The 14,792-nt window shown below is 40.6% G+C and overlaps 2 protein-coding genes across 5 annotated transcripts in view; one reads left to right on the top strand and one right to left on the bottom strand.

Moving 5' to 3' along the window:
- The window catches only part of cep170aa (centrosomal protein 170Aa), a 53,711-nt gene extending 49,037 nt beyond the window's left edge, over window positions 1–4,674 (bottom strand). For all 4 annotated transcript variants that reach the window (XM_084561118.1, XM_084561116.1, XM_084561117.1 and 1 more), the window contains exon 1: window positions 4,602–4,674. The gene's annotated coding sequence lies outside the window, so the exon portion shown is untranslated. The remainder of the gene's footprint in view (window positions 1–4,601) is intronic.
- Window positions 4,675–6,922: 2,248 nt separating this feature from the next.
- rtkn2 (rhotekin 2) lies at window positions 6,923–14,057 on the top strand (the record flags this gene model as incomplete). Its single annotated transcript, XM_084561062.1, has 13 exons — window positions 6,923–7,057; window positions 7,456–7,557; window positions 9,137–9,336; window positions 9,586–9,644; window positions 9,801–9,854; window positions 9,962–10,079; window positions 10,213–10,413; window positions 10,913–11,007; window positions 11,438–11,544; window positions 11,635–11,766; window positions 12,147–12,315; window positions 12,534–12,641; window positions 12,941–14,057. The coding sequence occupies 13 exons, from the start codon at window positions 6,923–6,925 to the stop codon at window positions 13,630–13,632; spliced, it is 2,172 nt and encodes a 723-aa protein (XP_084417188.1). The 3' UTR covers window positions 13,633–14,057.
- Between the last annotated feature and the right edge of the window lie 735 nt (window positions 14,058–14,792).

The following is a 14,792-nucleotide window of genomic DNA, read 5'->3' on the forward strand; positions in this document are numbered from 1 at the left end:
AGATGACCTACTTTAACTTCTCCTGACAAATAGTTGTCAAAGAGCAAAACACTGACTTAGTCATAAGAATAATATCAGCTAAACCTCTTCATTTATCCTGGTGTATTTTGGCATCCATGATAAGCATGTCTACATTTTCACTTAGTCATCATAAAGACGGATGGTAGCCAAAGATGCCCTTCCAGCTGCCAAACACTGCTTAGAGTAGCAATAGTGAAATAGGGATTGGTTTAAATAAGGATTCATTTTGACACACACATACATGGAAAATAATAAACTGCATCATTTTTGCTATTTGTTCTTAAACTCTATCACATATATGACAACGACAACAACAATACAGTACCTATCAAATTTAGGCAATTTCACTGCAGGGATCAATATAGTTTTTCTGACTGTAATGATTTTTTGAGGTGTCATGCTTCAAACTTCAAACGTGTAAATTTAAAGAGAGAAAAGCCTTTATGCTATCAGACTGAACATTTTAAATAGATTACATGTAGCTAGAGGAAGACTATATACCAACATTAATCTGTTTCAATAGGTTCGTGGCACCATGGAGGGAGGTAATAAATCATCATGGTGTCAGTAGAATACTCCAAGTCTGCAGAAACTTGGGTGTGTGTGTGTGTCTATAGCTTTATGTGTGTTAATGCAGCATGTCGGTGAAAAGAAAAAAAAATGTCCCGTGCAGCACAAAAGACCATACGGTGTAGAAAAGCCACCACATGCATCACATGAGCAGCTGACGAGAGGAACAAACAAGCAAACACCTCCATGCAGCCAGCATCCACCCTGCCTGCTTTATTGTTGTCACAAAACACCGGCCTCAAGACTCAAACCCAACATGTGAGGGTGACCCCCATGTCCAGAATGACCTACAGACCTAGATATGGAAATTTACACTTCATGGATGTCGACAACTCTGCGGGATAGTTAAAAGACAGCTTGACCTTCAGCCCTGTTGATGAGGGTAAAGTTATTATTCTTGTTGCATCTAAGGGGAAGATCCAGCACTATGAACAATGTCTTATACTGATAAGGAGATGATAAAAACATTGATTATGAATGATCATAAAATAATGATCATAATGAAGCACATGCCTCCAAGCATAATCTTTTTCAGTTCATGTCATGCATCCATTTTCAGAAAAAAATATATTTTCTGTAGTCAGCTGTCTTAATGGGGCATTGGACGGGAAGAATAGCTGTAGTGAACGATAATAATTAATTAATTAGACATTTAGATATTTTAGCATATATGAAATCTTGATTGTTTCATTAGGCGTACACATTTGCTCTGGTGAGTGCTCTTTTGGCCCCGCATGGCCCCTGCTGAGCAGATAACGAGTGACCAGCGGCCCTTTAACAACAACATCAGTATCTGGGCAACCCTGCCACGTTTATTATGGCACCAACATTTATGCTGCCCACTGCAATAGCCTCAGCAGCGAACAAAAATAGTGAACTCCCTCACATTGAAATCCACACTGGCACTTAGAGGAGGAAAAAAAAAACAAAGCATAACAGGACACTCAGGGCAGGTCTGGCAGAGGGAGAGGTGGGAATAGAAACTGCCTAAATACAAGATCAATATCTGCACTGGAAAGAAGCACAAAATAAAGGAAATAAACTCAGAGGGGAGCACGTTACACCCCAAAACAGATGTGCAGCTCGTCATTTTATTTTTGATTTTGAGAGTTAAACAGGGGGGAAAAAAAACATGCCCTTGCTGTTCCATAACAAGGGAGAGGCTGATGATTATGGATATAAATTGCTCCGAGCTTCTTTTTGTATTCTACTCTGCTGTCTCTCCCAATTTTTAACCACAGACTTTTCCTATTCACTTCCCTTGTTTCGCTCAAACTCTGCACACAAGCAGGAGCGTCACCAGGCAAAGCTATCTGACTCTGCTAACCTGTTTCTGCTGTGGCAGATTACAGAAGTGAGATTCACTGCTATTTTTAGCGATACAGACTCCCTGTTGGAACAGCACTTTTAAAAACAACTTCAATAAAATGGAATAGACTGAGATATGAAGCTCCGGACTAGGTTGTTTTCAGTCACAAATAACACTCCCTAACCACTGAAGTAAAATGAACTCACTTCCTAAACTTCCTACTATACACAATGGCCGTGGGCTGGCCGAGCAACAGTCCTCACAAAAGTCTCAGATCCCAACTATAGACTAGAACAGTAAACATTACTGAAGGATATCCCTACTATACATGCATACACTGCTCTTTGACTGGAAGAGTGAAACAGGAATTAGGATGCTGAATAAGAAAGGGACTGGGTTCAGATGAGATAGGAAGCTGCATAGGATGTAAAAGCAGGGCTTCACCAGCTCTGCTCAATGTTAAGCCATGACAGTGAACATAACACAGCTTGGTGACTGCGAGAATTTATAATATGCACTTTTCTGAAGAAAAACTAAACACAGTTATAACATTGTGAAACCAGAAAGCTCTATGTCTGTTTATTTGGGAATCCCTTATCCCTAAATGTCATGCATAATTTTCCGACCTGCATATGGTATCTCATATATTCATACATTATTCCAGCCTAAGCACCAGAAATATAACAATTACCGTCAGTAACACAGTTTCATGTCCCTGAGCTCTCAAATATTCTTATAACTGTCTGAACTGTGTATACACAGAGATTTTCCACAGTCAATATTTTGAATGTTGCCTCAATCCATCCTTTTTGTCCATGATCAATCTCCCATATACTCTTGTTTTGATCGTGTTTATGATACAAAACATGTGTGCCTTATCCAGATTTATGAATGCTTCTGCTTCCTTCTGTTTGCTGTTCTCCTCTCCTCATCCGCTGCTCCTTCTTTTCCTGTCTCTCTATCCAGCTGGCCTCAAGCACACATGAGCTGGGTTGAGCTGGGTTCTGCTCAAGGTTTCTTCCTGTTAAAAGGGAGTTTTTCCCTGTCGCCCTCGCTCCAGCGCTTAGCAGTGCTCTGGGGGTTTCAGGCTCTGGGTTCTGTAAAGTGTCCCGAGACAGTCAGGATTGTTATATAAATAAAAATTTGAATTGGCAAGGCTGCCTATGTTATCATCTGCAGTGGCAGTCAGGCTACTAACTTTTTCTTATTCAGCAGTGGACACTGTAGTCCAGCTAGGAACACTCTGCTTCCTCTCCGAGAATGCAGCAACCGCCCTGTGACACTGACACAGTTTTTAAAAATGCAACCGCCTGTAGAGCCATCCAGCCTGCCTGCAGCCACATATGCAGAGAGGACAGGAAGGAGGCAGGGAAAGGCAGAGTGAAGGAGAAAGGGGAGAGCAAAGAAGGCAGGCCGGACTGGCTGGTATTATCTTGCACATTCTGTGGCTCAAACCCAAAAAAAATTTGAATTCTTACAGATGAGGGAGGAGACTACGAAGACTCTCGAAGAACACATCAGTCCCGTATGTGAAAAGATAACTGTCTACCAAACTCTGAAGCAGGAAGGCAAACAAGCACCTCTGAACCAATTAGATGCAATTAAAGGAAATAGTAAATACAATCTAATAAATACAACCAAACTGCTGCTGCTTCTACTGCTTTGAATAGAAGTGTCTGTACAAATGTTTTGATCAGTTGTGTAACTTTGGTATTTATTATGTATCTGCCTCTAGCATTTATATTGGTTTAATAACCCTGACACGTGATAAATAAACAATAATTACACAATTCTGCATAAATTAGCATTGGCCTAGCTTGATTAGATCAATAGAAGCTTATAAGACAATCTTTTAGTTTAAGTTATCTTTGCATGTTTATGATAGATCTTTTGCTATCTTTGCTAAGTTTTACATCTAATGCGATGATGACAAAAAAAAAACAAACACAAAGAGAGCGGATGCGTCCGGGCCAGCTACATCTGCCCCACGAAAACAAAGCCCCCACACAGAAGCAGAGGAGGGGGTCCGACATCGGGAAACACTCTGCTGCAGTATATATATATAAATCTATTTAAAATACCCACTCATGAAATCAAACCCTCTGACAATCGACTCACGGAGCTGCTAGCGTGTTTCCAATAAGATAAACAAAAGGGTTCAATGTGACCGACCGTCATTGATGTGCATCTTGTCTCGAAAGCATCCGTGCGGCTGCTACACAAGGATGCAAGCGGGGGGAAGAGGAAAAAAAAAAATTAAAAAAAAAAAGCAGGTCAACAGTATAGGTTTGACCTGAATGGAATCAGCCGCAGAGGCAGTGAAGTGGCTAGCCTGTGTCGCTTTACAAAGGTGGAGCAGGACAGGCTTGTCATGCTGCTGCTGACAATAGTAGCCATCTAGTTAGCCGACCGGGAGTCACACCAGCCCGGATACTTAAAACACTGATTTTTATTTATTTATTTTACACACCAATTTAAATCTAGGTTTTATTGCTTTATAGTTGTTCGTGTCACCATAGGGACATTTTTCGTATCAACACCAAATCATCAATAGATGTGCAACCTGAAAAACTGACTCTTTCCTTTTTTTCTATGTCGCAAACTTCACGTGAGTAACGGTCGACTAGCTAGCTAAAAACAAACGGTAAGCTACGTTATAGCACTGTTAGCTAAATAAAACCGAAGTCTGCTTCTCACTTACCCTTTTCCTTTATGCTGTGTGCTGCTGTTGAAGGTGTGCGTGTGTGCGTGGAGCCCAGCCCTGCCGTCGCCTCAGTTCAGTCTGCCTCTGAGCGGTGGCCTTCTCTCCCTCCGTTGCTCAGCAATAAGCTACTCCCTGCAAAAAAAAATAGCGGCGAGCGGACCGACAGTCAGAGCGGAGGAGACACGAGTCACCACTTCCGGTGCAAACTGTCAGAATAAAATCATGTATCCGGGCAACGAAACGAGAGGGGCACGGTAATCACCCGATAACACAGCACATTGTGTTTTTATTCATATTCACTTGCCAGTTCATTAGGAACGCCAGCGAAAAAGAATGCATTCTGCAATGTCCTGCACTGAATCTTAGCTTCATGAAGGTTGCGGTGACTGAAAATGATTTAAAATAACTGAGAGAGAGCTGTTGATTCAGCTATGTTTTCATTTTGCAGGCTATGTTTAGTACTGTTGAAAAACAATGTATTTCCTTTGCAACATCACCTGTCCTGGAGTGTTGATGTTTTGTACATGAGTGTAACCTCACTGAAAAAGATGGGAAAGTTGTCACTACAGTAACTCATCTCATTTTATGAAATTTCTTGTATAGGCCTGTTTATATAGTAACTATTTTTCCCTTAGTCTCCAGACAACTAAAAGATTAAATATATTAAAAACATCTCATACTATACAATCAATAAATGATTTACTTTAATTCAAAAAACTTTTTCCTGATGTAATAATTACTCTTCTCTGCTATGGATTTCTAATTCTTGCATCTAATTAGGAAATGAAAATACATTTTAGGCTTTGTAATGTGGCAGTGTTTACATAGTTTCCACACCACTGGGTAGATTTTTAAAAATGTTTCTATTTATTATTTTATTATTATTACCATGTCATGTCTGAAGCTAAGATTTTCAGCTAATGTTGATTGGACTACCATAGTTGAGTTGCAATGGTAGAATTCTTCCTCATTTAAACTGCACAGGATTAAATAAAACCTGCATAAATACATGGATTACGAAAGGTCTTGTATTTGCAACTCCCCTAACAGATGGTAAAGCAGCTGACAGCATTGATTCAGAGGATTAGACAGTATATGAATCACATTAAAATAAAAAAACAAAACAAAAAAAAACACCGTTTAGTTTTGAAAGAGGGTATCGCAATTTCCGGTGTTTGGATGTAGACTCTGGTTAGCTTGACACACGTTTCAACCTCAGCAGCGCCTGCGTCTACACTTCCAACCATGGATGCTTCCAACCCTTCCAACTCGACCAGAGGAGATGTCAGCCAGAACCGGGTGGGCGGGTTTCCTGGACTCACTGTTCACGTTCCGGGGTCTTTTGTTGCTGTGCCACCACCTGGGCTGCGCAACTGACTGTGGGCTGAAAGTGAAGACAGTACCTGCTGCATGACACGTAGTTCAAAGGAATAAGGAAGCAAAAGGGATCAGACTAAATAGTGATGTTGCACAACAACAATGGCTTACTTTATTATTTATGTTCAATTGTATATGTCTATGACTTTAATCGTCTTAACAAAACCTATTCAAATCTGCAACAAGACGACATAAGTGCAGTTTTTATTATTGATATGCAATATGATTTTTATTATTTTATTTTGTTATACATGAGGTGAGCCTTCAAGAACGTGCCACTAACATGCCACACATGGGAGAATAATATACTTATGCAGTATATATATAATTTTTGCAAATATTTAAATGTAGATTTTAAGTTAAAATAGATAAAAATGTGCATTTCTAGTCAAATACTGTTATAAATATTTACACCATATAAATTCAAAATCAAACGGGACGGTGGTGTTTTGTCTGGCACTATGACGCCATGACGTTCCTTCCCTGTTGGCGTGAGAGCACTCGGTTTAAATATGAGGGTGTGCCGTCGGGAAAGACGGAGCGTTTTCGCCATGTTTATTTAACGGTAAACTATATCTCTGTTCATTTAGAATATTTTATGTACTTAATCTAAAGTATATGCCCTTCTCTCCTGTTGATTATAAGGCGGTGTTTACTTCTATGTTCGTCTCAAATCTTTAAACGCCTATGAGATATTATTCAAGTTTAAACTTCACCTTTTAGGTAAGTTAAATAATTTTACTCTTATTTCGAATTACATTTTTTTTTTTAAATCTACCAAAAATAATCACCGTTTGAACTGCTGAATAGTCTTACATTACGGTTTACGTGATAATATTTTTATTCCGGCAGATAAGTTAACACAAATCGAGCCACCCCCGTCCGTTGGAGGGGCGTTGGAAGTTGGAGCAGGAATGCATTCGAGCGAATGGATGGACAACATGGAGGATCCGCGGGACGTTCAAACTACCAAGCGAAACGGGAGCTTCAGGTCGTTATTATCGGCCGGTTCCGCCGTGGCTATGGAGGTTAAACGGAAGAAGATACGAGAGAGTTCGTTGTTCCTCCAAACAGAGGTATGACAACGAGATATAAAGCTTCCTTTTTTATGGTTAACCGTCAACACTGAACCATAACTTCAGTTGGAGCTGGAGGGTACAAAGTGCAACGATACTAACGCAAATGAGCTAATATTCATTTTTTAGCTTACGCAGCTCTCTTATTCAGTGTATTATGCTCAGATAACTTACATAACTCAAATAATGGCTTTGCTTAATGGCTAACGTCTTTTTCAAGCATTCAAATACAAGCTGGCTGTCAGTTCCCCTCGGACAAAGCTCGTTGAGCCAGTTACTCGAGAGAGGAGTCGCCCCCTTTTATGCAGTGAAACCAGATCTTTGTGCTCCCTGCATTGTTGGACGTTGCTAAGCATGTTGTCTTCTCTCTAACGCCGCTTAAACTAATGTCCTTTCAGGCGAAAAGCATGAAACGTTGCCCGAGTCTGCTGAATGACACCCAGCAGATAGTAGAGGATATGAATTTGTTGTACACACGACAGATTTCTAAGAAGCTGCAGGTGCATACTTTAGCTTGTAGCACGGAGAATGATGATGCTTGTGTCCCTGAAACAACTGTGTGTGTGTCCACCTAAGACCATCGTTTCTTCTCAAAATGAACTGGTGGTATTTTGATTGACTTGAGCAGGATTATACCAGGCATCATCATACTCAAATTCGGCCACTAACATGTTAGCTTGAATTAACCATGCATCCTTGTCATCAAAATAACTACATTAGATCCACCCAGCATGCAGACTAATTAGCACCAACATTAAAACTAACAAACATCCGAGAAACCTGTGTCCTGGCAGTTATGTGGATGTTACTTTGAAATGTACCAGCATCTGAACATTGCTGCAGACTAAGCACACGGCAGTGACACTGACAAAAGGGTGGTGTGTGCATCTTGGTGGCATGTGTTCCCCATTTAAGTGTCACTCAGGCTGGTTATGTGACACAAAAGAAAATGTGATTTATCAGACCAAGCTGCCTTCTTCCATTGCTCTATGGTCGAGTTCTGATGCTCACGTGCCCATTGTAGGTGTCCTCATTAGTGGACAACCTGTTTGTGGCTACACAGTCCCATACAAATCAAACTTTGATGCACTGTATGTTCTGATACCTTTCTATCAGAACCAGCATTACACCTTTCTATCACGACCAGCATTACACCTTTTTAGCAATTTCAGCTCCCCATGTGTCTAAAAGAGCTTTGGCCACAACCTCTCCACTTTTCCTTCCTTGGACCATTTTTTGATTGTGACCACTGCAGATCAGGTACACAACACAAGAGCTCCAGTTTTGGAGATGCCCACACCCACTCGTCTAGCCATCACAATTTGGCTCTCAAATCCTGCTTCTAACATCAACTTTGAGGATAAAATGTTCACTTGCTGCCTCATATATCCTGCCCCCTGACAAGTGTCATGATGGCAAGATTATGATGTTATTCACTTGGCCAGTTGCAATATTATGGCTGATTGTTGTATTTTGGTCATTGTTGAACCATCTCTGACTCTTTTGCATGAATCATTTCACCACAAAAAGTTGCTCTTGAGTGAGTGAAGAAGTTGGCTTCACTGCCACAGTGCTCCCAGGTTAATTATGGTGGAGCTTTCTTGTAGTAGTAGTCAGAGAACAACATTTCCTGACAACCCTGTAATATAATGCTGTTTTATGGTTGTCATTTGCAATAAACTCTGAAAGCTTTGGTTCTGTTTGTGCCAGAAAAAAACGCTGACAGTTTGTTTTGCCAGTCTTTCTTCTCTGCCAAAAAAACAATACAGGTGCACAAGGTAAAGTGTATTACAAGGCTGAAAAGAGATGCTTGTCATCTTACACATATATATATATATATATATATATATTTTTTTTTTTTATATGTATATAGAGAGAGATTATCTGCATGACTTGTTTCCACCTTTAAAATTCCCGGGCAATTTCATTCTAACTTTTCATTTCCAAATCGCCCCATTTTTTCATAGCATATTTTTTTGCCTTACTAACACAATATCATAACAAGCTGCCAGTCTATATTTTGAAACTGATTCATTTGAAAATTGTGAAATTTCTTCGCTGTGTATTCTGTCCCTGAAGAGCACTAACATACAAGAGAAGCTAGACTTCGAGATGCGAATGCGAGAGGGCGCCTACAAGCTGCTGCTCGCTTGCAGCAAGAGAGAGCAGGTTTTAAACACTTCCAAGAACCTCCTGACCTGCAACGCCAGGATCAAGGCTTATCTCACTCAGCTGCGGAGGAAAAAAGAAGAGCAGGACGTGATGGGAGCTGCCAGAATGTGAGGAGATGGGTGCTTAATGTTTTCTTGAAGTGTCACATAGTTATGGATCAAAGTGTAACATATTACAAAATTCAACTCCGAAGACAAAAATAAGTTTTGGGAAAAGGGTGAAATTTCTTTTTTTATCCTAGAACTTATGACAGACTATAGTGGATTTTAGAAATACTGTTTTACATTTGAAGTACTGTTTTTCTGCAGATTAAACTGTAATGGTAAATCATTCAAAATGTTATCATTTTATTACAGACTTTCCGATCCAGTTTCGGATGACCGTGTGACCTGTAATGCAGCGATTGCGCTGTCAGGTGAGGTTGCTTCCACTTTTCTCCAGATTCAGCACTAAATGCAAAGTAAAATCAAACTTTAAATGTTTTCAAGTGAAAAATGAAAGTATATCTTTAAAAGTTAACATGTAAGAGTGTAGTTTTGTAAATTAACTTTTCTTATCTCTGCTGACGTAGGCCTGCGGTTGCCCTTGATGTGGAGGGATTCAGACCACTTTAATAACAGAGGGAGTACGTTTGCAATGTTTTGGTCACGTTCATGCCTTTTGCTTATCTTTGCTTTATGTGTTATATTTGCTGTATTAACACATACCGTAAATCCCTTATATATGTTCTAGGCTCTCGTCGAGTGGCGGTGTTCTGTCTGATGCAGATTGGCTCAGAGGTGTATGACACTGAGATGGTGGTGGTGGACAGATCTGTCACTGACATCTGCTTTGAGGGAGTCACCATCTTGTAAGTACTTACATGTATTGTTAGAAATGTGCTGTGCAGTAATGTGCAATAAAATGCATTATTTCTAGGTCTTCAGTGTTATTCTCTTGGTTGTTTGCTAACTTCAAGCTGAAATACTTGCCTTGTCTCATAGCAAAGAAGCAGTTCCTCAGTTTGAGCTGAGGGTGGAGCTGTGGAGCTGTGCCCTGGAGGAAGAGCTCACGTTGGTGAACACGCCAAAGAAACTGGCCAAGAAGCTCCGCAGCTCTTTTGGAAAGACAGCTGGAAAGAAACTCTGCTCCCTGCTGGACGCTCCAGATCCTGACACTTTCCTGCAGTACAACCCAATTCCCTCGTATGTATTATGTTATCCCATAAAACCCTTTATAGGCCCCTGAATACTTATTTAAGATTTGTGCAGTTGGGAACTAACTCGATTATGACTTGTTACTGGAACAAGGGATGCAGCTGCAGGCTTTGTAAGAGTTTCTATAAACAAATATACTTATTGTGTATACAAATGAAGGTTAAACCAATGTTTGTGGTTATGAATACTGATATGTTTAGCCTTCAGACATTCATTGCTGTTTTTGTGCCAGTAAATACAACTGTTGTATTGAACATAAGTCATTGCTTTTAATGTTTCCACCAGTAGTTTATTTCCATCTGAAAATCTGTTAGTCTCTCAGCTCAACATCTGCAAGTGATACGCACCACCTGTTCAGTTGTATGAGAAACACTGGGATCATTAGATCTTTTAAAGGAAGAGATAATTTCTACAGAGTCTATCATATATTTACTATTGTAAAACCAGGAAATGCTAAATTCTGCGTATGTGTTTCTACCTGTTGCAGTGGAGCCAAATATAGCCTTCTGGCCTACACGACTCTGAGTCTGCCCGAGGCTGAAGGCAGCTTTCAGTCTCACTCCCTCATTGTCCTCCAAGGCGGTAAGAAGCAAAGCCACAGAAATGTAATGTCTGGGGATGTAAAGGAACTGGTCACTTTAGCTCACGATATGATTCAGTACTGTGGTAATGATCCAATAATTTACACCATTAAAACTGAGACCTAAAATGAAACAAAATAACGTATGATTATGCCTTTGCCTGAGTGATTAAATTAATAAGAAAGTTGGTGCTCCGGCAGGTTTTTGTTATCAGGCTTTAATTTCAGAAGCAAACTTTTTGTATGAGTTTGCACTACTAGTGTTCAGGTACTCGCTGTGTATTATGAGTTTTTAAATGACTGTTATAACAATTAACCATATTACAAGAACGGACGTGTAATATAATACCCGATCAAATTAATATGTTTAATTTGTTCTCTTTTTCAAGCGCCATCATTTTCAAATAAATCTGTTGCGCTTCATCCTTACAGCTGAGTTGTCATCTTGGCTTCCACTTTATGGCAACCTCTGCTGCCGTTTGGTGGCCCAGCCCAATTATATGACACAGACCATGATGACCGGCTACTTGAGCCAGAAGGTGTGTTGACTGCTGATATCATTAGCGTTGGCTCCTTAGCTAGCTATAGTCCAGGTTCTCTAATTTTGTTGTTATTCTCATGATTTTCAGCAAAGTGTGGAGGGCATGAACCGCTGCTGCAGTCTTTACTGTGTGTTGAGTGCTGGCTTTTTGTCCTGTTACTTCACCCCGGAGGAAATTGATGCTAAAGTGCAGCCGACCCTCAGTGTACCCATCAATAAGGTAAGAGGAAAACACAAAAAACTAATCAGGTATTTTGTTGAACTTGCGAATGAAAAGTAATACAAACTATTCTGCTTTATTTAGTTATTTAACATTGTGGTAGCAGAATCTACTCAAGCATTAAATTGAAAGAGACATTAGATTTGTATTGATTCAAATCACAGTTTAGCCTTTTCCCAAACATTTGCAGACTAACCAAAATACAAAATGCCACATTACTGACTGAGATCCTGCTTCTGTCTCTGGAATTTTGCTGCTTATGTTTTTACCGCACCATCAGGCGATGTGCTTTTTCGTGCAGTATCTCACAAAGAGCTCTGATTTGTATGGTGTCAAACTCATTTTCAACTTCTGATAAGTTATTTGTTCCATTTCTGCAGGATACCCGAATCCGTGTGATGGAGAAGGAGACGGCAGGCCATAAATCCAGGAGCATGTCCATCATCAACCCCACATCAGAGGGATCTCAGACCATTGTCTTTACCACAGACACCAGGGAAGAGCTGGAGGACTGGCTGGATGCCCTCCACCAGCACCTCTATGATCAGAGTGAGTGTACTATTTGTGTGAACAAGATATACTGTAGATTACTTGGATGTTTCTATAAAAGCCTTTATGTGTGTTTTGCAGTCGTATAAAGAGAAGGTGGAGTGCATATATCAGTCTGGACAAGTGGCCATGCATATATTTAGCTAAACTCCTCTTAGCAAGAGTGGATATTCTAACCTTTATCAGCGTCTCTCATGCCTGTCCTTGTTTACGATCAGGCCAGTGGCTGCACTGCTGCAACCAGCTAATGAAGATCGAGGTCGCGTCACCACGGAAACCATCACTCTTCCTCGCCAAGCAGGCTGACTCTGTTTACAACGACCTCAGTGAGTAGAGTAATTGGAATGAGTAGCTGAAGTGAGTTAGATGGAGGTTTCTTGTTGAGGGTTTTATAGGATTTGTATTTGCATGGATTCATCAAAAGTAGATAAGATACATGTGCATACAACAAATGAGAAATCTCTCAGAAGTCAAATATTATATATTCAGTTAAGCGTGCATAATAGTTTTCATTTCAGTAGTAATGCATGTAAATAAAATTCCTTGTACATGCAAATAAGAATACAAGAATGTGCACCTATGTCTGTTTGACTTCATTTAAATGTTGATTTTATTTGACTTGCAGGTATAAATTCACCTGGTAAGTTTGAAAGCATCACAGATATTATCCACAATAAAATTGAGGAGACAGATGGCCACTTCCTGATTGGCCATGAAGAGGAAAAGGAGACACCTAACTGGTCGACACTATTTGATGGGTCACATTCAGTGGCTGTACAGAAGAGTATTCTGTCCCAGAGCAAAACCTCCACCCCTTGTTCAAGCCCTAACCCCAACGCCAGCTCTTCTGCCATCAGCAATAAAAAGCGACGTGCTCCACCCCCTCCTTCTGACAGAGAGCCTTATACGCCTCCCACTCGTCCAGCCAGACCTCCTCTCCCTCCTCCTCTTCAACATCGCCCTCCTCCTCCCTCATACCAGGAGAAGGAGAACTCCAGCTCATCACGTCCAGCCACGAGGTCCAAAACAGGCAGACCGTCTCTGGATGCCAAGTTTTGTGCTATCATCCAGCAGCTCCAGCGGAACAATGCTGGTGGAGCCGCAACCCGAAAAAATGCTCCACTGGGTATCATTGATGTGCACCCACAGGGTCAGTCTCAGCCACCTCTCCAGCAGCTGGACTACCAGAATGACCACATTCAGACCCCAGAGGCCACAGCTGACCACGGTTTTGTTAGAGCCAGTAATGGTCCTGGTCCTGTTCCTGCACCGCGGAGCAAATTGAGGAAGTCTTTAAGGGAGAGGATGAACCTTTAAGCGTTGTAATCTCGATCTTAGACCATACCTATGTATATAGATACCTAACCACTAATCCAAATAACTATAACATAACTATTTAACTGAGATCGATAACATTGATAAAATCATATCACAATATATTTGATGACAACCCCTCGTCATCTGTGATGATTTTTGGGCTTGACTGTTGGTGTAGTCTAAGAACATTTGAAGGAATAGTTTATCATTTTAAAAAACCTGACCTCTTTCTTGTGGAGAAAAATCAAGTTATTCATTATCATTGGCCACGTCATCAATACCACTGACAGGAGAAGTAAATAACATTGACAGTGACAATTCAATATTCTGCTAATCTTTTGGACCTGGCATTCATGTGGATGTTACTTAGACATGTACCACCCACCTAGACCAGACCAGGCACCCCCACCCCATAGCTATGACACTCCTTGATGGCAGCAGCCACCCCCAGCAGGATGCAGCCTGACAGACACACACACAAAAACGGTTTAGGAACAACTAATAATGTGAAAAACAGCACGAGGTATTGACCTGGCCTCCAAATTCACTAGAGCCCAAACTGATCAAGTATCTGTGGGATGCACTGGAACAAGCCTGGTCCACAGAGGCCCCTCCCCTCAACCCATAGGACCCAAAGGCCCCCACTAAAAACATTCTGTTGCCAGACACCACAGGACACCCTCAGAAGACCCATGTCCATTCTCTGATGAGTCAGAATAGTTTTGGAGGCACAAGGGAGACCTACACAATATTAGGCAAGTGGTCATAATGTTATACATGATCGGTGAATATATGTATAATCTAAATATCAATGTGGAGCCATAACCCAGGCGGATTAGGTTAAAATTTGGAAAGAGGGAAAATAGGCAGTCTAATTCTTTCCAAAAATAACAAACTACACCTACCTCACCATCTAAAAGTCTTTAATTAACATGTTATAGTTTAACATTTTGAATACAAAAACTAAAGTGCAAAAAATTGTCAATGCACCAGAACAAAACTGAAACTAGATGTTTTTAAACTTGCACTTTTTTTGTAGTTATAACGTATTAATTAGTGAACTTTACAGGTGCTGATAGTGCTGGCAGGTTTTCTTATGTTTTGACAGACCTAGGCTAACTATTTCCCCCTGCGTTCAGTCTTGATATGATAAGCTAAGG

Source organism: Chelon labrosus, assembly GCF_963514085.1.
Source record: "Chelon labrosus genome assembly, chromosome: 15".
NCBI classification, from domain to species: Eukaryota; Metazoa; Chordata; class Actinopteri; order Mugiliformes; family Mugilidae; genus Chelon; species Chelon labrosus.